The 24,126-nt window shown below is 29.3% G+C and overlaps 3 protein-coding genes across 5 annotated transcripts in view; all 3 read left to right on the forward strand.

Moving 5' to 3' along the window:
- LOC130450626 (very low-density lipoprotein receptor-like) overlaps positions 1–14,711 on the forward strand; it is a 71,150-nt gene extending 56,439 nt beyond the window's left edge. For 2 of the 3 annotated variants that reach the window (XM_056789117.1, XM_056789119.1), the window contains 8 exons: positions 775–1,026; positions 1,270–2,144; positions 2,320–2,518; positions 6,073–6,150; positions 6,466–6,528; positions 9,538–9,647; positions 10,329–10,487; positions 13,625–14,711. In XM_056789117.1, the coding sequence (XP_056645095.1) occupies positions 775–1,026; positions 1,270–2,144; positions 2,320–2,518; positions 6,073–6,150; positions 6,466–6,528; positions 9,538–9,647; positions 10,329–10,487; positions 13,625–13,669 (1,781 nt within the window). In that variant the 3' untranslated portion in view covers positions 13,670–14,711. The remainder of the gene's footprint in view (positions 1–774; positions 1,027–1,269; positions 2,145–2,319; positions 2,519–6,072; positions 6,151–6,465; positions 6,529–9,537; positions 9,648–10,328; positions 10,488–13,624) is intronic. The other variant, XM_056789118.1, reaches the window with a different exon arrangement.
- Positions 14,712–22,400: 7,689 nt separating this feature from the next.
- LOC130451267 (DNA-directed RNA polymerase III subunit RPC10) lies at positions 22,401–23,534 on the forward strand. Its single transcript, XM_056790177.1, has 2 exons — positions 22,401–22,675; positions 23,195–23,534. Exons 1-2 carry the CDS (start codon positions 22,532–22,534, stop codon positions 23,378–23,380), a joined length of 330 nt encoding a protein of 109 aa, XP_056646155.1. The 5' UTR covers positions 22,401–22,531; the 3' UTR covers positions 23,381–23,534.
- On the forward strand, positions 23,377–24,126 carry LOC130451266 (threonylcarbamoyl-AMP synthase). The gene has a single exon (XM_056790176.1). The coding sequence runs from the start codon at positions 23,386–23,388 to the stop codon at positions 24,124–24,126; it is 741 nt and encodes a 246-aa protein (XP_056646154.1). The 5' UTR covers positions 23,377–23,385.

The raw sequence follows: 24,126 nt of genomic DNA on the forward strand, positions 1-24,126 counted from the left end.
TTTAATCATTTTATATTTTTTTGTTTCAGCTTTTCATTTCCTCGACAAAATTCCAAGGAGTAGGCAGATTGAGGCCTTGGAATCAACTAGAAAAAGGGGTGATTCGTTGCGTAGAGTAGGCAGATTGAGACCACGGAATCGGATCACTCCTTACCAATGAACGAATAACCACCCTATCCTCACCCTTCTCTTGATAAATGCTCCAAAGTGGAAGCCGAAACGTCGAGAATTTTTTAAATTCCAACGCGGTTCAACCCGTGAAACAGTTGTTTTGTTTATAATCCTATTATCAAAATATAATCGGACTTTAACCATTTACATATTTCTATCAATCAATTGATCTTGTATAACATGAATACCAAAATAAAATTTGTGTAAATTGTAATAAAAAAAAATGTATACTCAGATGTCATATCACTAAAAGAAACAACACTTCATTCTACATTGATTTCATACAATTCATTCATCATACTACAAACCAGCATTTGGTGTTCTGGTGATTCGAATCCTGTTTTTTAGTAATCTCCAATATCTTCCCAAACAGTTTTTTGTCCTCAATTATCTTTTCATCATTTTTCCTTCAAAATTTTTTATATACCAAACTCAACTCAACTATACCCTATTCTCGTTACTAATCATTAATCTCCCAATTAATATTTACTTCACATGTACTCTACTTAGAAGAAAGAACTTTACTGAATTCAAAATTGTAATTTTATATTAGAGTTGCTCACTTTCAACCTAAAAAATAAAATTGATAACATTCTCTTTTAGAATTACCAGCACCAAAATGTGATCCAAAAACTCATTTTGATTGCGGAGGTGGTCAATGTATTCGTTTTGCTCAAGTTTGTGACGGTCGTCAAGATTGCCCAAATTGGGAAGATGAGCCAAAAAATCTATGTGGTGTCAATGAATGTAATAAGGATAATGGAGGCTGTACACAAAAATGCGTGGATACCCCTGCTTCATTTTACTGTGATTGTGAAACTGGTTATAAACTTATAGATAACAGAACATGTAAAGGTAATAGTATGTAGCATATTACTGATACAGATAATAGTTCTCTCACATTCTTACGGGTATTATTACATCATTACATTTCTTATGAGTGTTGAAAGTAAAAGGACATACATAACATGGATGTTATGGTTGTTGATGAGATACGTGATTAATATATTAATCATTTATAGCTTTTTTGTTATGCATTTTTATGAAAAATATTAATTGGTTTATAATTTGATAGTTAATTTTAATATTTTCTTTCAGACATAAATGAATGTGAAATTCCTGGTACCTGCTCTCAGTTGTGTATAAATGACAAGGGAGGTTATAAGTGTGAATGTGAAACTGGTTATATGAGAGATCCTAGAGATTTAACAAAATGCAAAGCTATAGAAGGTCATGCATCACTTCTATTCGCACGTAGAAGAGATATTCGTAAAATATCCTTAGATCATCATGAGATGACTAGTATTGTCAATGAAACAAATTCAGCAACAGCTTTAGATTTTGTATTTCGAACTGGAATGATTTTCTGGAGCGATATCACCGACAAAAAGATTTACAAAGCTCCAATAGATGAAGGTAATGAAAAAACAACGGTAATTACGAATGATATTACAACATCGGATGGATTGGCTGTAGATTGGATATATAATCACATATATTGGACAGATTCTGGAAAAAATACTATTGAATTAGCAAACTTTGATGGTAAAATGAGAAAAATATTAATAAAAGATGGATTAGAAGAACCCAGGGCTATAGCATTAAATCCTATGGAAGGTTGGATTTTCTGGACAGACTGGGGTACCATTCCAAAAATAGAACGTGCTGGAATGGACGGTTCCCATAGACAAACTATTGTAAGTTATGATGTGAAGTGGCCTAATGGGTTAACTCTTGATTTAGTAAAAAGAAAAGTCTATTGGGTTGATGCTAAGCTTAATACAATTTCCTCTTGTGATTATAATGGAAGGAATCGAAGACTAACATTATTCTCCACTGAAGCTTTAAGGCATCCGTTTTCTATAACAACCTTCGAAGACTGGGTGTATTGGACGGATTGGGATAAGGCAGCTGTTTTCAAAGCCAATAAATTTACTGGAAAAGATGTTCAACCAGTTACATCAACAGAAATGGTGAGTGTTTTATATAAATAATTATATTTTTTGTAATAGATCATATATAGCAACTGAAAACTAATTGAATAAACTTATGACTAATATGAACACAATGATTCCAATCTTGATAAAAAAATTCCTAAAAAAGCAAATTTCTGATTGTAATAGGATATAATATTAAATTTTTTTGTAGATTCAGAATCCTATGGTCATTCATGTTTATCATCCGTATAGACAACCAGATGGAGAGAATCATTGCCAAGCAGTAAATGGCCACTGTTCTCATTTGTGTTTACCTGCTCCTCAAATCAACAAAATGTCTCCAAAAATTTCTTGTGCATGTCCTGAAACACTTCGAATGTTGAAAGATGGTCTCACCTGTGTTCAGGATGGTAAGTTGTGAGAGTATTTAGGATCCAATTTAAAACACCGATGGAAATTAGTTGAAAGATGTGTATATATATATATATATATATATATATATATATATATATATATATATATATATATATATATATATATATATACAGTATGGTGCAAATGAAAGGAATGAATTCGTTATTTCGTAAACAGGCGACTTTAAGGAAAAAACCTGAAACCTGAAACCCGTCGATTTTTATTTTAAAACGGGCTATTCGTAAGGATACCTTTTTATTTTTGACGTCATCTATGCGAGCGTGATGACGTAATCGCTAAAATTTTTAAATGGAAATGTGGGTGTTGTAATACATTATTTGAAAGATCTTTTAAATACCTATTCAGCCATATTAATATGTACAGTAATTGATTTTTGTAGTTGTTTAAAAAATTAATAAAATTTTATTATTACAATAAATATTTAATATGTATTACTCATTAAATACAACAAAACCTAAATTAAGTGCTCAAATTGTTTACCTTCAGCTAAAATACAATGAGAAAGACGTGCCGCGAACTTTTCTCGAACATTCTCTATTACTTCCGGAGTTATTTGTGCAATCTCAATACGTATCCTTTCTTTGAGTTCATTGATATTTTGTGGTCTATTTTGGTACACTTTACTTTTTAAGTATCCCCATAAAAAGAAATCAAGAGGAGTCAAACCAGATGACCTAGGCGGCCATTCTATTGTTCCTCTTCGACCTATCCACCGATTTGGAAAGACTTTGTTTAAATAGTTGCGCACCAATACAGCATAGTGTGGAGGCGCACCATCTTGCTGCAGCTATAAATAATTTCTATTTGGAAACAGCCGGTTCAATTCAGGAAGCAAGAAGTTTGGAAGAAATTCTAAATATCGAGGACCTGTTAAGGTTTCTTTGAAAAAGTATGACTCAATAACCTATTATCTATTATTCCCGCCCGAACATTAACTTTCTCTGGGTATTGAGTATGGTACTCTGCATCCAGTGTGGATTTTCTGTAGCCCAGTACCGATAAGTTTGACGATTGACATGACCGTTTAGTAGAAATGTAGCTTCATCCGAGAAAAGAACCTTTTTTCAAAACATCGGATCTATGTTATTTTGTTCCATCAAAATTTCACAAAACTCAATTTGTCTATCAAAATCGTTTTCCACAAGCTCTTGTACTAAACTTACATTGTAGGGATGCCACTTTTCCTTCTTTAACTTTCTAAGAACTGTTGAATGGTCCATGTCATTATCTATACTACTTGCCGTGAACTGGTATGGGGATTATCTTGAAAGACTAACAGAACATCTAGTTGTTTGTTTTCTACTACCTTTAGGGAGGACTTTGACATGACCTGTTTCTCTGAATTTCTTCTCAATTTTGGTTATAGTGGATTGTGAAATTGGTTCTCAGTTGGGGTATTTATTATCAAATATCGTACATACTTCTTTCTGCATACGTGCTTTATCTCCACAACCAATCATTATTAGAATTTTAATTCTTTGCGTTTCAGTCAAGACTTTTTGAATTCGTCTAATACAATAATACTATCAATCATTTGACAGAAAGTTAATTATGTTCAAGTGTTGATGTTGATAAGGTAACTAGATTTTTAAAAAAGGTAAAAAGTAGGTAGATAAGACATTTAATTACCAGTGACGGCCTTTACAAAATTTATTTTTGTGTGTCAATAAATACATCATACCAATACTTAATACATTTTATTAAGAAATCTGTTGAAATTTCCTAAATAATATTTGTGACAATACGCAAATCAATTACTGTACATAATGATATGGCTGAATAAGTATTTAAATAATGTATTACAACACCCACATTTAGATTTAAAAATTTTAGCGATGACGTCATCACGCTCATATAGATGACGTCAAAAATAAAAAGGTATCCTTATGAATAACCTGTTTAAAAATAAAAATCGACGGGTTTCGGGATTTTTCCGCCGGCTTACGAAATAAAGAATTTATTCCTTTCATTTATACCATACTGTATGTTTCTAAATGTTCTTGATTTTAGGTCTCTTCTATTTCAAAATTAGTTTTTTAAATAATTTTTGAAAGATAAATAAAATTGACGTTTCGACTTTTCTTTAAGTCTTTATCGAGGTAAGATATTGACACTGACAAATAGCATATTTTGATAAAGACTTAAAGAAAAGTCGAAATGTCCATTTTTATCTATCTTTTAAAAATTAATAAAAAAACTAATTTCGAAATAGAAGAGACACAAATAATAGGATACTTTTCTGTAGTCTTCATGTCAATCAATTTTAGTATCTGTAGCTTCTTTTTATTATGTCTGTGGAATATAATTTTAAAAAGTTAACTTCACTTTATCTATCTTCACGGAATTCAATCAATTGTCAAATGAGAAATCGACAAAACATTTGCTAAATTGGTGGAAATTAAATTGAAATACTATATTGAGAGCTTCTGTTGGTGGCGGCCTAATCGTAATATCACAAACTTTCATCTCGAGGTTGTTGGATCTATTCTCGTAGGAAAATCCATTATTTATTTTCATCCCCTGCTAACCAAAATAGAAGATACTCGAAACTTAAAATAATTCAGCTACCCCCATTAACATTATTTTCTGATTACAGTCGAAGAAATTATGTTAAATAGCAACTTTATAATTGATTTACCATATAATTGAGTTACAGCCATATTCTCGAAATTTGTATTTTCACTGCAATTTATTATACTGTTTTGAAATTTGCTACAAGTGTAAAAAATTCTTAACATGGTGAAATTTACTCTATTATGAGATTTTCCACATAAGAAGTACAAAACAACAATAAGAGTATTAACTAATCAATTTGTTAGTGACTTATTCAAAGGTGATGTAATCGATGTGTAGATAAATCAGCAATTAATACATATGATAATAACAAAAACTATGGATAAAACTATTCATAACATAAATTAAAAAATAAAATTGAACTTACTTTGGAAACTGTCAACAAATAATGTCCCATAAAATGTCAGTGAAAGATAAAAGTAAATTAATATATAATATATTATTGATCATAGTTATATTTTTAATATTTTCTAAGTAGTTATACTGATTCCTTATGTTATCTTCTACTTATATTTTATATGTTATTAACAGTTTCCAAAATAATTTTATCTAACTATTTATTCATTTCTTGTTCAGTTTTAGCCGTAGTTTTTGTTAATATCCGATGTATTTATTTTTTTTAATGCTTCTAGTGAGGTAGTAATAGTTGTGTTAGAATTTCTTTATCCAAAATTCAGGTCATAACATCATGATGACATTCAAAATATTGTTTGGCATTCTTTAATTTGAAAAATTTTACATTTAACATTTTCGAAATTAATTTTATATTGAAATTATAATTCATTATTGGGGATATTGACTTCTATAGATTTGAACATTTATTTTATATTTCAATTTTGCTAATTCATTTAGTACTTTTTTTATTTTATTTCTAATTAGCTCAAATTTAATGCATGTGCTATTTTACATATTATTTATTTTCATTATTTTGAAGCACTTTTTTATTTATTAACAGAAACAGTTACAACATCTACCTCGAATTCCGTGATATATCCTGAAATAACCACAATGTCTTTTGACTCGAATCTTGAAAGTAAGTATAAAATTGATGGAAAAATTTATAAAAAAACTAAAAACAAACATCGATTTTCTCATCAACTCCATAATTAATTAGAATTATATAAATTCTAGTTATTCTAATGTTATAAAATTCTTCGTCATCATATTTGTACATAAAACGTTTTACATTTAAATGTCACTGATATTTTCACTTCCTAAAACTGTTTGTTTTTTGTTTAATATTATTTTTACAATAATATCTTCCATTTAATGAAAGGTAACGGCTTGTAAATTATTGGCTTATAGATTCTTAATTTTATTTTGCTAGTGTTGATTTTGCTTTTTATAGACCTTACAACTAGCTCGTACTCAGTGACCTCGGAATTAACATCCGTACAATCGGTTTCGATTAGTAAGTATCAAAAATATGATGAATATCGAGGGATATATAACATACTCACATCTTCACTTAAATATAATCATTAGTTACGCAATTAATAAAATATTACAAGAAAATAGATGAAATAATATTGATACTATATAAAACACATAATACAATCCTTAGCTTCCTCCACTAAAAAGGTCGTCATTTTATTTTTTATAGAAATTATAATTTCTGTATTACCTCGGTATTCCCAAAAATAAGAACGATTCTTTTGTTAGTTTCTTCAAAATTAATCACAACAAAGGTTTTATAAAGATTAAATTTAATAATATTAGAAGTTTCCAAAGGTTCCACTGAAGGTCTATAGCAATTAAGAGAATCTATATTTTATGTACTTTGTATGAATCGCTATAATTTCTTTGGCTGAACCTAGGAATTTTCCGTTTAATTTAAGTTACTTGCATGTATTTAGATTGAACACTTTATCAAATTATGATAAAAAAGCAGTCAAATTCACCTGAATAATTTTTATTTCTAAAACGGTAGGACTAGTCTTGCTCAAATATAAATTTTGCTGATATTTTATATATGTACTTGCATTTGGTTTGGTTAGATATACTGATAATATTCGCAAGTTTGTGAATAATCTGCTGAAAAAATATACGTTCGATAAATTGTATGTTCCTCATACCGACAATAATTTTATTAACATTTAAATGAATAGATACAGTGTTGTCTTATTTTTGTTACTATTTAAAAGTATTTAGAGAAACAAAAAGTTGATAAACCAAAGAAAAGATAAAGGTGCACACTGGATAAAAAAATCAGAAACGTGTATTGAATTAAATTTTCATCTTACGTCTTAGTCATAAGAGATTTTCTAAAAATTGATTGAATGAACTCTTCACATATTGAAACAACTTGATGTTAAATCAACCAAATGAGAGCTTAGGACATATTTATAAAACAATGTATTATTGATTTATGAGGTATTTGATTCTGTTTACGTAATTTAACAATAAAGATTAAAAATTTCAGTATTATCAATTGATAGCCTACTGTTCTTGTGCTGTCGATTACAATTATGTTGATAAATTGCCTATATACAGGATGGTCCAACAAAAAGTTGGTACCTTTTCTCTTTTTTTGTAATTAAATTTAAAAATGTTCGAATACGTCGATTTTGCTTTTGAGGGGGACATATTTTAAACATATTATTCGATCTGCGCCTTTAACCCCCTAGCGGAGGTGAGTAACAACCCTAAAATTTTAAATGGAAAGAGGGGTCGACTGATATATCATTTGAAAGGGCACAAAATTGTCTTTCTAATGATACCCAATTTGTTGAATTTTACAAAAACAGTTAATGCGAAAACGGCTTTAAAGACATTAAGCCGATAATTTTGGTATTAACGAAAAATACGAATAAGTTTTAATTATTACGAGTGAAAACAACTACAATCATTTCTAAATTATTTAATTGAAAGGAAAATGAAGATACAATTGATCCTTTAATAAAACAAATAATAAAAAAAATGACCAAAATAATACTGCTGATCGGCTTCATTTTTAGCAAGATGGAGCCCCTCCGCACTATGTAGCTCGTGTAAGACAGTTCTTAGATGACCGGTTTCCTGGACGGTGAATTGGAAAGAGGGGCCCAATTGAATAGCTTGTCAGGTCACCGGATGTATCGCCTTTAGACTTTTTTCTTTGGGGACACTTAAAAAATAAATGTTTTGTCACGAAGCCCGAGTCCATAGAAGATCTTCGCCAACGGATTACAGCAGAGTGCAGAAACATAACACCTGATATGCTACAAAATGTTAGAAATAGATTTGAACAAAATCTGTATTATTGTATGGAATCAAATGGGTCACATTTTCAACATTTGTTAATGTAAGGTTTTAATAAATCAATTTAACGGCTAGTTTACTTTTTTTTACAAAGCATGTTAAAATTAACAAACATTGGAATGTACTAACGATTGCAGTTGTTTTCATTCGTAATAATTAAAACTTGTGTTTGTTTAAAATGTGTCCCCCTCAAAAGCAAAATAGACGTGTCCGAGCATTTTTGAATTTAATTTCAAAAAAAAAGAGAAAAGCTAGGTGGAAACTTTTCCTTGGACCACCCTGTAGATAAAAAAATTAGATCAAAAACTAGAAACATAGGTATAAACAAGAAAAGGAGAGTTAGTTTTTAGAAAATCTTTTGACACAGGTAGGTTATATTTTGAAGCTTTGCATAATAAAAAATGAAAATTTTGGTTTCATTGCCAATGTATTGATGTTCTCTGTACAGATTATAATGAATATTATTACAAACGGCAATAAAAATGAAGCTAGAACAACAACAAAATAATCTGAAATATTGTTCGAAGTTTCAGACATTATTAAGATTTTATCATACTAAGAATGTTTTTTTTTTGGAATTAAGCATAAATGACAAACATTCATATTTTGTAATGTTTGGATTCCGATAAATTTAGTATTTTTTACTTTAAAATATAGGATTCCAAAGAAGTGTACTTAAGATATATATGTTATTTGTTATATTGAAATATATTTACGACATATATTAATAAAGCTTAAGACGTGATCAAATTAATTCATGAAATACATATGTCGCTTTTAATCTTACTTATGAATATTTCAGATTAATTTGGATAAAAAATTGTATAACTTTTTCCAAATTATTTTCGGTATAAAGTACGCCTTGCAATATTTTGATAAATGGTTAAGCATGATTAACTTACTAACACTTAGACGATTATCGCAACTAAAAAGGTTTTTAAAATACAAAACTTGTGTCATTGTATTCAATTCTATCTATAATTTCAGCACTTTTGTAAACTCAAGACAATAATAAAACAAAAATATACAAAACAAATATTACTTAAATCTAATCTTATGTCATAGCATTTCAAAAAGCAAATGACACAAATTTTTTTATTTTCATGTGCTTTTTTTCTTCATTCGTCTTTAATTTAGGGCGAAATAATAATGTTCAATTAATAATTTTTTTCTGTTCAAGGTACAATAAACAAATCACACCCTAATACAACACAGTCTGAAAATGCTGATGGTGTTTTAGCGGGTATTACAATCATGATATGTTTTATAACTTTTTCCTTCGTTGGTGGGGTAAGTATTTCATTCTCAAGTATTATATTAGAATTCTCTTTTCGATATTATCTTGGGTGTTTCTGATTTTTTTTCAATTGCAATTTTTATTTTTATTCCATATATAATATATGACTTTGTCATAAAAATGGAACTTTTCCTTATTTTTCATTATAATAGAAAAATGGTCTCCTTTATTGTGTTGCAAGTATTTGTTTATCCAAATATTATGTATGTTATTTTATTATTTTGTTCATATCTAAATACTATTTTTTAGTAGAAATTGAAGCAGAATTAATGTAGACTGATACTAGTTCAAAAGACTGTCTCCATTTTCTCCTAAATATTGACATGTGATAACTGTTTCATGGTCATATTTTTTAAGAAATAAATATTATATGATCATGTTTTCCCATAGATTGTCCCTCCGATATTTCTATTATGATCAATGTAATAGCATTGTTGAATTATAAACTTACAATAGAAATTACTTTCTATTTTCCAATCTAAAAGAAATAAGAAATAACCGACAAATCAAAAATTGACTCTGTTATTCATAGTAAGTACAAATAATAATATGGGAAGTTGTTTTTCAATATATTCTTCCAACTACTTTCGAGTTTCCAAAATATTTTTGTATATAAAGTTGAGAGTAAATACAAGTTATTTAATGTTTTACACTTTAGATAATTTATTTTATAGGTGATTTACTTCATATACAGACATTTAAAAAATCGCAACATGACATCAATGAATTTTGATAATCCAGTGTACCGAAAAACCACAGAGGATCAATTTTCTTTAGAAAAAAATCAGTTCCAGCGTCAGACGCGACCATATTTAAGTACTGTGGGTGAAGAGGTAAGAGCACTTACTCTAGATTATAGTAACATGATGTCAAGATAATCAGTCTCATAATTTTTATTTATTTAAAAGACTATATAATCGATATTTATTATGAGCTCTCAAATATCATTTTTATTTACTGTAAATAGCTTACATGAATTGTTAATGTTTCTAAAATTACAGACAATGCACAAACTTAGTTTGGAGGGACTTTAAAAAACAAATTCAACTGTAACAATATATGTTACAGTGCTATCATAACATATTTTATTTTAAATTACTGAAACTCAATTACTTATATTATTTATTATAATAAAAAATAACTACTTGATATACAATATCATTGTCTAGAACTACATTAGATAATTTGCACTTTTAAAATATTCTTAGAGATCACTTATTATACATTTTATATTTTGGTGTCTTAGAGAAAAACACTTTGGCGCTGCCAAACTGGAAAATAGTCACATATATGTATTCGTTTTAAAATGTCTTAAAATGTCACAATGATATATATATATATATATATATATATATATATATATATATATATATATATATATATATATATATATATATATATTTTAATTTGACACTCCAGCTCATTTGAAAATCATATATTATTGTTAGTAGAATATTATACATAATACTTGTATAAACCATCCATTAGAAAGTACAGAAATTTAAATTCATATTTTGAATTCAGAATCAACTTTTGATCTGACAGAATAATGTGCATTAATATTAATATGTCTTTAAGGTTGTCGAGAGAGAAAGAGCGTTTTATGATATGAATACTCTTCAAAATTTAATAAATTTGTTGATTAACAATTTTTAGAAGCAGCTAATTTATATATTAGTGTTGCCACTTTTTTAATCTCAGCTTTTTATAGAATATAAGTAATGAAATAACTTTTCTGAAAAAATTCATACAAGTATTGTATCTTGAAACTTACACTCTTGACAAACTTGATTGTTTCCAAAAATTTACATTGTCATCTTGACACTATTCACTTTAAATTCTTAATTCAAATGCTCTCAATCAATAATGTCAATGGTTCGAAAACATTTGAAACCATTTCCATATTCAAATAGAGACAAGCTCGTCTTGAAATCATACTGTAACATATTTTACAATCCGCCCTACATTCAGACTGATTTTTCGCTAAATGTAAACCTTCATGCATTTACAATTTTGTAACACACTCGCATTATCATGGTGCAATGATTACATACACTGGAAACATAATAGCGATAATATGAGAATACAAAATATCTAGTATAGTTTTAAGACACAGGAGCCCCGTCGGGGCATTGTCGCCTCAATGGACACCTGATGACGCTAGACTTAGCAGAGAAGGCAGAGTGCAGATACTGTTGCGCGGAGGACGAAAACTCTATTCATATTCTCTCGAAACGTGAGACACTACGGTACTCCAGAGTATTACACCTAGGAGCGTATGACATAGAAGATGATGATCTCTGGCAGCTACAACCAATCCACATTTTGAAATTACTAAGAGAAGTGGGATTAATAGATCAGCTGCAAACTCTGAGGATCCCCAGTATCACAGAAAGAATATAATATATCCTTTGGGTCGCGGTGTACATGGTACCCCATTATACATACATAGTTTTAAGCAAAATAGATAGACATAGAAGTTAACACTGAATAGACAAATAAAAAACACATTTAAAGGATCGAGTGTGATGAAATGAAGAAAATAAAAAAGACCATTTTACATCGATAATAAGCAATTAACGATTATTATGCTAAAATATATAATATAGGTGAAAATGAAAAAAATGTGATGAAGATAAAAACTGCCTATATAGTTGTTTTCAAAGACATCGTAGTTCATGGGGAGGTGGAAACTAAATTCATGTACATAAGACGCATTATAGAGGGTGACGGATGATGTAAGTGTACTATTGAAAAAGACATTCTGCAAGAGAAAAAGTTATTATAACAGTTAATAGGTATAGGTATGACTAAGGAACAATGGAGAAAACAAAAACGAGGAAGAAATATCTTTTTACTCTCTCGACACTCATAAAACATTGGAAGAAATTCTAGAATTGAATGACTATGACATTTAAGGAATTGTTTATTGTCTGTACTAATGATTTTAAGTATTAGATTATCTGTGTACTCTAATGGTAACCTGTGTTAGGGTTTCCAGTAATATAACTACTGTAAAGACTTGAGATGTTGAATTTTTACTGTAACTGCTAAATGTTAAGAAATATACTCCGGTTTATCAGTAATTAGCTTGATATTGGATTGCAATCATATTTTTGTAATCAATTTATAAAGTAAAGATGTGCCAAATGTTTTAGCGAATTATTGTGAGCTCAATGAAGCTGTTCAATAAAAAAAATGTACCTTGTGATTTTTCAAAAAAATGATTCTTTGTTTTTGAAATATACAGAATCCCTTCTTAATTTGCAATGTAGACTATATGTTATGCATATTCTTCCGGTATATTTTATGCAGGTTGTATTTTGATTTGTGGAAAATTATAAATAAAGTTCTATTTACCTTTTCAAAAACGTAGTAATTTGAAGTAAATAGGTTTTTTAACGAATATTAAAAATAATTATGGAGTTCACTTCCTGTGGTGTGCCAAATTGTATGTTATATAGATTTATATTGTATTCATATTCATATAATGTATATTCGGTTTATTTGTTGATTTAAAAAAAATTGTCTGCATATTTTGTCTCACTTTATATCTTGCCTAACTTTAATTGTTTTTTTTTCATGCTTCATGACACTCAAACTTGGTGAGTCAAATGCGGTATATTTTTGTAGTAAATTAGATTCGCTTCTTTTATATGTACGTAGTACCTAAACGGTAGTTGGCGCAATGTATAAATTTATTGGATTGATTAGTAATTCTATTCAAAAGAGAAGTTTCGAATAGCTTTGCGTTGCTCTCCACGATGTTGCGCTTTGGTTTAAAAAACCTATAGTGAATAGAAAACTTTTCAATTTGAATGCATCTGTCACAATTTATTTTGAGTTGTCCATAATTACAAGATAATTATACACCATATGTTTATTTTATATTGTAAGCTACAGCAATTATTATACATGTTAAAAAAAAACTGAGCTTAATGAGACCTTATTATTAATGTTTTTTTTTCAGGCGCAAGAACCCTTAACAAAAATATATCGAACTGATCCGGCTTAAGAATTGTTGGGAAATATTCTTAGACCAATTTTTTCCTTGTATCTAAAAATCTTACAAGGCATTTTCAAATCTCTAGTTTTATAAGACTGACTCAATGACATAGTTCTTAGAGAATACTCATTGATGTATGCTCACAAGATTGCCTCTTAAAATTAACTCGTTAAAATCTCTGTTCTATTATTTTCTTCGAAGCTTATTTTGAAAATTAGGAAAGGAAGCAATCTTGTAAAGAATTAGAGTTTTGAAAAGTATTATTATTATAATTTGTATTAAATTTATATTGCCATTATTAGTCCAAATCAAACTTTTCACTTATCAGAACATATGCAATATATAATTATAATAATTATACTTCAACCTAGTGTCTCTTACCAAAGTATAGAATAAACAAAGGGCGTTGCGTACAAGATGTATACTTTAGTTATAATATTTGGAACATTATTATTTTGTTGAAGTAAATCTTGATAACATTCTAATAACATGATTTGTTTCATTTTAGATTCAAAATTAACCCGACTTAATGTACCTTTATTTAATTTGTACGTTTAATTTTTTGCTAGTCTAATTGTTTTGTTATTTTGTTAATTTGCCAATTGAGGGTATAAAGCAATAATAGTGATCATGAAGCGTTCAAATTATTAGGGTATACAAATTATTGTGTTATCAATGCAGTTTTTATTGTGAAGAAAGGCCTACAATAAAGTTTTTTCTATCAGCTTAATTATTGACTGAAATAGATAACAATTTAAGTGTGTAATTATTGAAACATTGAAAGAAAGAAAGAACAAAAGAAAATGGGTATCGCCTTAAATAATAAGTTGAATTAGGTCAATTCTTTTTGACAGCGATAACATTTAACACTTTAATAATAGATGAGAAATTAATTATACCAATCGTTAAGTCTTATAAACTTTTATTTAAGAATGAAAGATCATAGAATAGATTTTACATAGTAGATAGATGGCAGAAGTTTCTTGTTGAAATATTTTATTTCACTAGTGAAAGATGAACAACTGTCCTATATGTCATTACCAAAAATAAACTTTATTGAGGACTCTCAGTTTATACTTAATTTTATTTAAATTATTGTTGAAAAGAAAATTGATTTAATATTATTTGTATCAAAATGAGAAATTCAAAAGAGAAACAAAAAATAATATCTGTTACAAATCAGTGATTATATTTTTCACATAGTATTTGGTGATACACATAATATTTTACCGTTTTCACTTGTTCACTAATGATCTCAACCATTATTCTGTGAAATCTAGATGAAAACTGTGGCCACTATTGATTCTTCTTATGAAAGTCTTCTTAAATACTCATCTGATGGTGGCCATATTTGACACTCTTGTCTTGTTCATTATTAATCATCCCTAATCACCCTCGCCACACCACACCTTCACACGTCACCTTCTTGTTTTAATTACAAAGAATCTAGAAATTCACATTACTTTTAATTTGAAAATATATCGAAAAGAATAGTGGTTTGTTTGTGACAAATTCATGCTACCTCTCCTCTCCAAAAATTTTGTTGGAAAGATTTAATTTTCCTTAAATGATTCATTGTAGATATAACCAAGTTCTAGTAAAGTCTAAGTTTCATCAACTAAAACAGTTCCTATCTATTTCTATTCAGAGTAGTTTAGGATAAAATATAAGATTACTTTACTTACATGTACTAAAGTTTCTTTTTATTTATATTTTATATAATTATGAATTTTATGTGTATCCAAAGGAAACTTTTCATATTTTATTTATGAAATATCAACTTCATCCTAATCTCAAGTGTGATACAAAAACTAAGAAACAAGGGTTACTTCTTTAATTGTACTTTTCTGGCATCCCATATTGGAACATATTTTTTTAGTTTTCCTTATTTCCCTTTTGTTAAGTTAAGAAATTGGGATTTAGTCAATTTTTGTATGGTTGTACTAGGCAAATATTTGAAACTAATATAAAGACACATTAAGCTAGGTTTACACTATATAGCTGAAGAGTTATGTAACTCTATATAGCAGAGCTATATAAAAAAAGAGCTTTATATAGCTCTGCTAGATGTAGCTTTGCTATAAGTAAATTTGATGCCATTTCGTGTAGAAGAGCTTCTTATAGCTTGTGAGAAACTGGAGTGTTCAGTTCCGAGCCATATACCGAAGACAAAGGTAGTTCTTGCAGCAGGAGATTCTTTCGCCGGAGCGTGTGAGATTTTCAAAAGAGAAAATATGCTTAAATTTGCTATATAGCCGAGCTATAAATCAGACTTCTGGTGTCACTTTGAACTTTTGCGGAGCTACATAGCTGTGCCACATGTCACTCTGCTGCTACATAGTGTACTTCTTGTTTTAGAGTCATTTCTGTAAATACATCTGTTATTTTGTTCGAAATTGATATCTAATATTCATCAAACTAAAACTTGATGTTACAATGATAAACTAATATGAAAAATATATTTAATTGAAATAACTCTGTAAATTATTTACTGTGAATTCATTTATATTTGGGCGGATTCCACAAAATAAAGGTTGACATAAGTAGCTCTTTTGGATTTCCATTTTTATAAAATATTCTAGAACAATTTAATCAAGCCCACATTTTGATAAGTAATAATTATTTAAACAATAGTTCTTGCATAACTTAGTAAATGCCATTTAATGTGATTTTAGTGTAACTTTTTAGTTTGTTCAGATGTATATATTTTTGTGAATTTCATGTATAAATTTTGAAGAAATTGTTTTTACAGATTTCGAAAATGTTATTTATAAATATATTGTAGACAATTTTCCTGTACATTATTATTTTAGAATAAAATCACTCTACGCATCCCATTATTTTTGTAAAATTAGTGAAAATAAAATCAAAACTCATAAATTTGTATATTTTGTTTGTTATAACCTGTCAAACTTGCAAAATACCTCGTATGTTTTTTAATATTTTTTGTATATAAAATTTTATTTATTTATTTTATGTAATTTTTTATATGCATTAGAAGCATTCGGCACTAATCTCATTTAAATTGTATAGTCTATTTATTTAATAAAAAGTTTGGCAGATATTAGAACAAACGCCATATTTAATCGAACTTAATAATATTTATAGCTCTAATACTCTGTGATTCCTTTTAGTATAATTATATAAATAGGTAATGTTTTTACTAAGTTTTTTAAATTATTTATCATATTTATCCTGGTTATTTTGTTTGTACATTCATTATATTAATATAAGTACAAAAAAATTTGTGACATTTTTTTTTCTTTTCCTCAAATATTCGAAGGAGTAATATTTCTAAAAATTGCAATTTCATATTTTTGAAATCCAAAGTATAATCTATGGCGCATATTGTAGGTGATCATTATTTAGATCTTAAATCTCTACAGAAAAAAATTTATTCAGTTTCTATTAGGATAAAAAAATGAAAATTGGATTTGTTGAAATTAGTTCGCTGTTTGAAAAGTCTACAAAGGCTTGCAGTGAGGAAAATCCAAGGATGCTATAGAAAATTTTATAAGAATTATAATCAGTATCTCAAATAGCAAGGTATTGGAATGCAAGTTGAAAATGTATTCACATTTTGAAAAGTTAGTTTAAATAAAAATGAAAGAAATAACTAAAGTCAAACCAGAATAATAATAGAGTATTCAAATTCTTTTTAATGAATTGAAGTCACCAGATTCTATAAATTATGAAAAAAAAATACTTATGCGTGTAAAGAGATTGGAGAACTGAAGTTCAATTTTCCTTAGGAGCTACTGTATTAACTATTATTAAACAAGCATTTTTTTCATTATAAATTGAATTTCAATGACCTGCTTAATCTACTAATTTCAATGTTTATTTCCAAATCGAAAAACTGCTGTTTTAAACCACAAACTACGCAAATATAAGGTGTGTTCCAGTAGATTTTTTGAAACCACGATATGAAAATCGCGTTCCAAAAGTATCAAGTTTCAGTAACGAACAAAAAGTTCTATTTCGGCAACAAATTAAACTTGTTTGGTATTAGTTCGAGACGAGCAAAAGTGTTTTGGAACATTTTGGTTTCCGCGTGTAAATATCATATATGGTTAATATGATTTTAGCTTTATCTTGTTGCAAGATGGAGATATAGTATTTAGTCGGTTGTGGAAATGAAACTGAAAAGAATAATGAAAGTAAACTGTTATGAAAAGATTTTGGAGGCAGACAACGCTTAAAAATGAAAATACATAAAGAAAAAGTTTGAAAATTGTTAAATGTTAGTACAAGAAGGTTTATTTTTCTTTAGTTTTCCAATCATGAGTTTAATTTCAAAATTCAATAAAACAATTAGTAGATTATTTAGAATAGTAGAAAAGGCTATATATTTTTTAAAGAATTTGGTTGCTCAAGTGACCAAATAATCAAAGAAAAAATAATGTCAAGATTCAATTGCAGATAAATTTTTTGGAGCTATTGTTTCTCTTGATGGAACGACCAACAGATTTTATAAATTTACTGAAGATCCTGATTTTACTAATTATTGCTTTTTTAGCTATTAAATACTGGTAAATTGTTTCGTTTTGAGCACTTTATATTTTCTATAAACTTTTAGATACAAATTTAATCATAAAAGCTTAAATATTAAACATACTTTTAAAAGTTACCATTGCGTAACATCCCCTTTATTTTTAATAACAGCCGTAATTCTTTGAGGTATGGTGTTTATTAAATTCTGGCAGTATTCGGGAGTAAAATCATCCTAAATTTCTTGTAGCTGGATTTGTACGCAACTGCTTTTTCATTTCATGCCAAAGTGTTTCTATTGATGATAAATCTGGACTACTTGAAACCCACTCTAAAAGTGGTATGAGAACCATTTTAAGGCCTTTTTTGACTTTTGGCATGCTGATCCATCTTGTTGAAAAATAAAGGCTTTCCCAGCGGTTAAAGTTACTTCTCTTGTTGGCAACAATGATTCTTCTAAAATATCCAGGTACTTTCCAGTATTGACAATTCCGTTTATGAAATGCAGTTTTCCCACTCCTCTTGCAGATATCGAGCCCCACACCATCATAGATGCCGGAAATTTTACTTTCCGCTTTAAACAATCTGGATGAAAACCTTTGTATATACATAAAAAATTATTAATTATCTATTTCCAACATATTAAATATCATTCAAAATATTTGACAATATTCATCCAAAACCTATTTTAGACGTAAAACTAAAAGTTTTAAACATTTTACTAACAGCTACTTTTTGGCATTTTAAAATAAAGTTTAATAATTTGGAATTTTTCCAAGTGGGCCAACTGAAAAGGGGACGGACTAGGCTCGTAATTACGATAAATGATTTTTTCCACTATTTATCAAATTTAGAGGATTATTAAATCTCGTATCAATAGAGTGACCAAGATATCTCTTTATTATGATTGTTAATGATTTCATTTTCTTTAACCTCTACAGCAGTAATGTGTGATTTCAATAATTCCAAGTCATAATCGTCAGAGTTTCCAGATATATATTTAATAGTTGTTGCGAGGAAGTTGAATAAACCTCTTTTGTGTTTACGGGTCATTTTATGAAGATTATCTTTTGCTTCGTTTGAAAGGTGATTATATTGAAATTTCAAAGGGGCTAAAGGTTCATTTTCTAAAGGTGCATCGAAAAGGTCATTAGGGTTCGTTTCTAAAGTGTCAGTATGAATTATGTCGAAAGGTTTTTGTCCTAATAATGGGCCTAACTGAGGTAATTTATAAGGGTGTCGTTCATATATAATATTGTTTTACAAAGTTTATTTGTCTTTGTTCTTCTTCTATGTCTTGTAGTAACTTACAAAAAATAGCCTTAACGGTCGTGTCAAAAGTTTTCTTAAAGAATCACAAATAAATTCGTGTGGTACATGTATCTCGAATTTTTTATTTGGTCTAAGTATTTTTTTGAGAGCTATTTCCATTATCCAATCGTCAGTGAGGCTTATGGTATATCTACGTTTATTAAAAGGTTTCTTATAAATAATGTCATATTCACTGGGTTTAGGGACTATAATAATTTGGTTTGTTGCTGAATTGATGAGATTTTCGTTTGTGGTGTGTTTGGTATAGAATGATTTTTGTTGAATTATTCAAGAAATTCGTCTAGATCGAAATCGTGAGGATCAAAGGGGTTCGGCACAACTAGAAGCATTTGAAAGTGCATTGACCTGTACTCCGGAAAGACAATCGGCTACCTGGTTTTCTTTGCCTTTGCGGTATTTTACATCGAAATTGTAATCTTCCAATTTCAGTCACCATCGGGCTAACCGAGATGTGGGGTCGTTAATTTTGCAAATCCGTACCAGAGGATTGTGGTCGCTTTCGGCAGTGAATTTTTGACCATACAAATACGGGCGGAAGTGTTAACAGGAATCTAAGATTGCCAAAAGTTCTCTTTCGATAGTTGAAATATTTTGCTCGGCGGAGTTCAAAGTTCGGGAGTAATACGATATCGGATGGTTATTTTGTGATAATACAGAGCTAATGACAATATTGGAAGCGTCGGTTGTTAAAACAAAAGGTTTTGAAAAACTGGGTACTGCAGAACTGGGGCATTGCATAAGAGTTGTTTGCACTTCTCAAAACATTCTTTGAAATGTGCATTCGTTGGGTCTATGATAGCTCCTTTACGAGTGCATCGAAATTTGTGATAAATCTTCTGTAATATCCAATGCATCCTAAGAATGATATGACTTCTTTCACAGTCTTTGGAATAGGGAAGTCTTTATTAGGATTGGGCTTAATGCCTTCAGAAGTCACAATTTGACCAAGGAAAGCGACTTCTTTCATCAGAAATTCAGATTTGTCCAATTGAATTTTTAAATTTGCCTTTCGGAATGTTTCAAAGATTGTAGCAATGTGAATCAAGCGTTCTGAAGGGGCTTAGAGAAAATGACGTCGCCCATATAGACGAAACAATATTTGTGGAGAAAAGGCCAAGGAATGTTATCCATCAATTTTTTGAGAGTAAAAATTCCGTTTTTAAGACCAAATGGCATTCGTAAAAACTCGTAATAACCATGGGGTACGGAAAAAACTGTTTTTTCGATTGAATTTGGGTGGACTTCAATTTGATGGAAGCCTTGGGCAAGATCGAGGGTAGTAAAATATGTGGCTTTTCCTAGATTATCTAAAATGTCCTCAATATTGGGAAGATTATACTTATCTTCGACACACGGAATTTTTTCTTGCCGGAAGCATTGGATTTTTTCGTTACAATCCAAACAGGGGCGGAATAAGGAGATAATGAGGATCTAATAATTTTTTTGTCGAGAAATTTATTAGCCTGTCTGGAAATTTCTTCTTGCATGACTTTCGGATTTCGTAAACCTTTGACGTAAATTGGGTTTTCATCTTTTGTTCTAATTTCGTGCTTAATGGCCGAGGTAAAAGTTAAGTCCGAATTATCGTCATAGAAAATATCTTTATATTTATTACAAAGTTTCAAAATTTTATCGTTTGCTTCTTGGTTCAAATGCTGTGTACGGATTAATGAAGAATCGAATTTATTTGAATTGTTACATATTTCGTATTCATCTAAATGCTCGACATGTGTAGGTTCTAATGGCAAAGGAGATGGAAAATAGATATCGTTAATGTAACCGTTTGTAGCAATATGAATAGATTCAGGAATTTTTATATTATTTATTATGGTTTCGGGTAGAAGAAAAAAAAGAGAAAGGTTACAACCATAGACAATTACAACCTGAAGTTTGATCACAGAACACAGTCGATTTTTTAAATTTCTTTTTCGCTACAAAGCACAAATCAAAAGCGATTCGAAACATATTGTCCAATCCAGACGTGTTGAGTTTGTAGCACATAATATGTCACCAAACAATTCCGCTAGGGTTGTACAACAGTTGCACAACGGTTATGTCGGCTAAATACAAACCTATGATTGAAATTCATATATGTAATAATTCTATATGGACTGTTTCTATAAGTGGAAGACAGAATGATAACGCTTTCTCTATCCTCCGAGGTACCAGATGGTTTCTGCGCATTATCCAGCATGCGCAACCTGAACGAGGTATCTGGAACGAAAGAGAAAATGATATATTTTTAGCACTTTAATAATGGGACCTTCCTTCACATTTAAACTTCATATAAAAGTATTACATAGGATCCGCCAGCGGGCGATACCGTTGTGCAACTGTTGTACAACCCTAGCAGAATCGTTCTGTGACATACAGGTTATGGAGCGGACTTCATGTTTAGGAGCGCTTTTAATTTGTGCTTAGTAGCGGTAGCGAAAGTGAAATTTGTTAAATCGACTATGTTCTGTAATCAAACATCAATTATGTCTATGGTTGTAACCTTTGAATGAAAAATGATTAAATCCGTTTATAACCATAAGAGAAATGAATTAGAACTGCATGAATTATTCTCTATGATTTCGTTTTGAATTATAATTATTATATACATACAAAAGTGAGTGAATGATGAATACACCTCATAATTATTTGAAAAGGAACTAGACAAAGTACCTAAGTATCTCAACATTTACTATTTAAAGTAATAGTTAATTTCAATAAAAGCAACCAAAATAGCATCTGTTTTGAAAATATATCTGTCATAAACTAACAGAAAATAAAAAATAATAATACTTTCCCCGAGAAACCCTATAAACTATGGTAATATCGAACGTACTCCGTGACTGACAGACTATTGATGTCTACTGACGTATGTCCTGTGTCATAAGGATAAATTATATTATTTTTCAATTATCTCCCTGGTGGTGAAGGGATATGCATGGTAACTGCAAATAATGTAGTTAATTATTTTATTTCAAGGTAAAAATTGCAAAGAAATATTAGGGTACATCTGAGATGTATAAAGTGACTCAAATTTTTGGGTGAAGTTAAAATATGGTAGTATTTTGTCCCTTTTGTCATAATTTACTATTTCTTGAAGAAGATGTACAAGGAAAGTTGCAATTCTCATGCAATATTTGTCCAGTCTTTTTCCCCGTTCAGAAGCTACTTTCGTACAGGCATTTTTATAAATTGAAGGTAATTAATCTGTTGTGTGCAGTGTAAAGTATATCCAAATATTTAACCATGTGAGTAAAAATAATGGCTACCAATCGAATCATTTGAAAACCATTGATGGAAACGTTCTGTATTGTTTATTGATATGCATAGGTGATGAAAGATTGTAGTTGATTGAGAAAAGATTTTGTAATTCCTAATTGCACTTTTCTATTACCTTAATTTGAATTATTTCCATTTTCTTCAATAAATGCTTTTGATTTTTGGTATCAATTAATGAATAACGCGTTTTTTATAAAAATAAAAATATATTTTGAATTCATTCAAAATATTCTCAGATTATCAATCCTGATGTCAAAATTCGATATTCTACAAAAATTTTCCCTCCTACTTTTAATATTGTGACTTAATGTGGAGGTGTAGCAGTTTATGTTTGGAAATGCTGTGCTTGTAAGTTGGAAAATGTCATATTTTTTATTCTCCACTAAATAACAAAAACAACATCAGACAAACTAAAATCTAGTTATTTCTTGTCTACAGGAAATTGATGAAGTCTTAGGAGGGGAAGAAGCCTGGAAAAACGTTGATTCTACTGAAGAAAGGTGTCCAAAGTGTAGTCATAACAGAGCATATTTTATGCAGTTACAGACAAGATCAGCTGATGAGCCGATGACAACATTTTATCATTGTTGTAACCCAGAATGCAAACACACTTGGCGTGATTAAGTTAAATGATACTTCAAAAGACTTTGCTTTTAATTTTTAAAGGTAGAACAACAACTATAAAAACCAAAGCTTTATTTTCTATGGCTACACATATTCCGATAACAAATAATTCTGCAGAAGCATTAGGTGTCAAATATTTAAAACATGGTTCAGTTATAGCTGTCCCTACTGATACTGTTTATGGTTTAGCCTGTGATGCTACAAATGAAAAAGCTATTAACAATTTATACAGTATCAAATGTAGAAATGAAAATAAACCTTTAGCTATTTGCTTAAGTGAAGTGAGTGATGTAAAAAACTGGGCATATGCTGATCATCTTCCAGAAAATATTTTGAATTCACTACTTCCAGGACCAATTACAATAATACTTCGGTGTACTAATAATACATTAGATCATTCACTTATCTTGAAAGGAAAAATTGGTATAAGGATACCAAATTGTAACTTTATAAGAAATTTATCTAGGGGCTTGGGTAAACCATTGGCTTTAACAAGTGCGAATTTAAGTAACCAACCTAGTGCTGTAAAAATTTCAGAATTTAGGAATATTTGGGAAAATCTACCTGTCATCTTTGATGGTGGTAAATTAAAAAATAATAATAATGCATCTACTGTTGTAGATTTATCAGACTTGGACAGTTTTCATATTGTACGAGAAGGTGTTGCATGTCAAGATATAATTAATACTTTATTGAAATTTAATTTAAAAGATAAATATCCATTGAAGAATAGATTAGTACTTTAA

The sequence above is a fragment of the Diorhabda sublineata genome, chromosome X (assembly GCF_026230105.1).
Source record: "Diorhabda sublineata isolate icDioSubl1.1 chromosome X, icDioSubl1.1, whole genome shotgun sequence".
NCBI lineage: Eukaryota > Metazoa > Arthropoda > Insecta > Coleoptera > Chrysomelidae > Diorhabda > Diorhabda sublineata.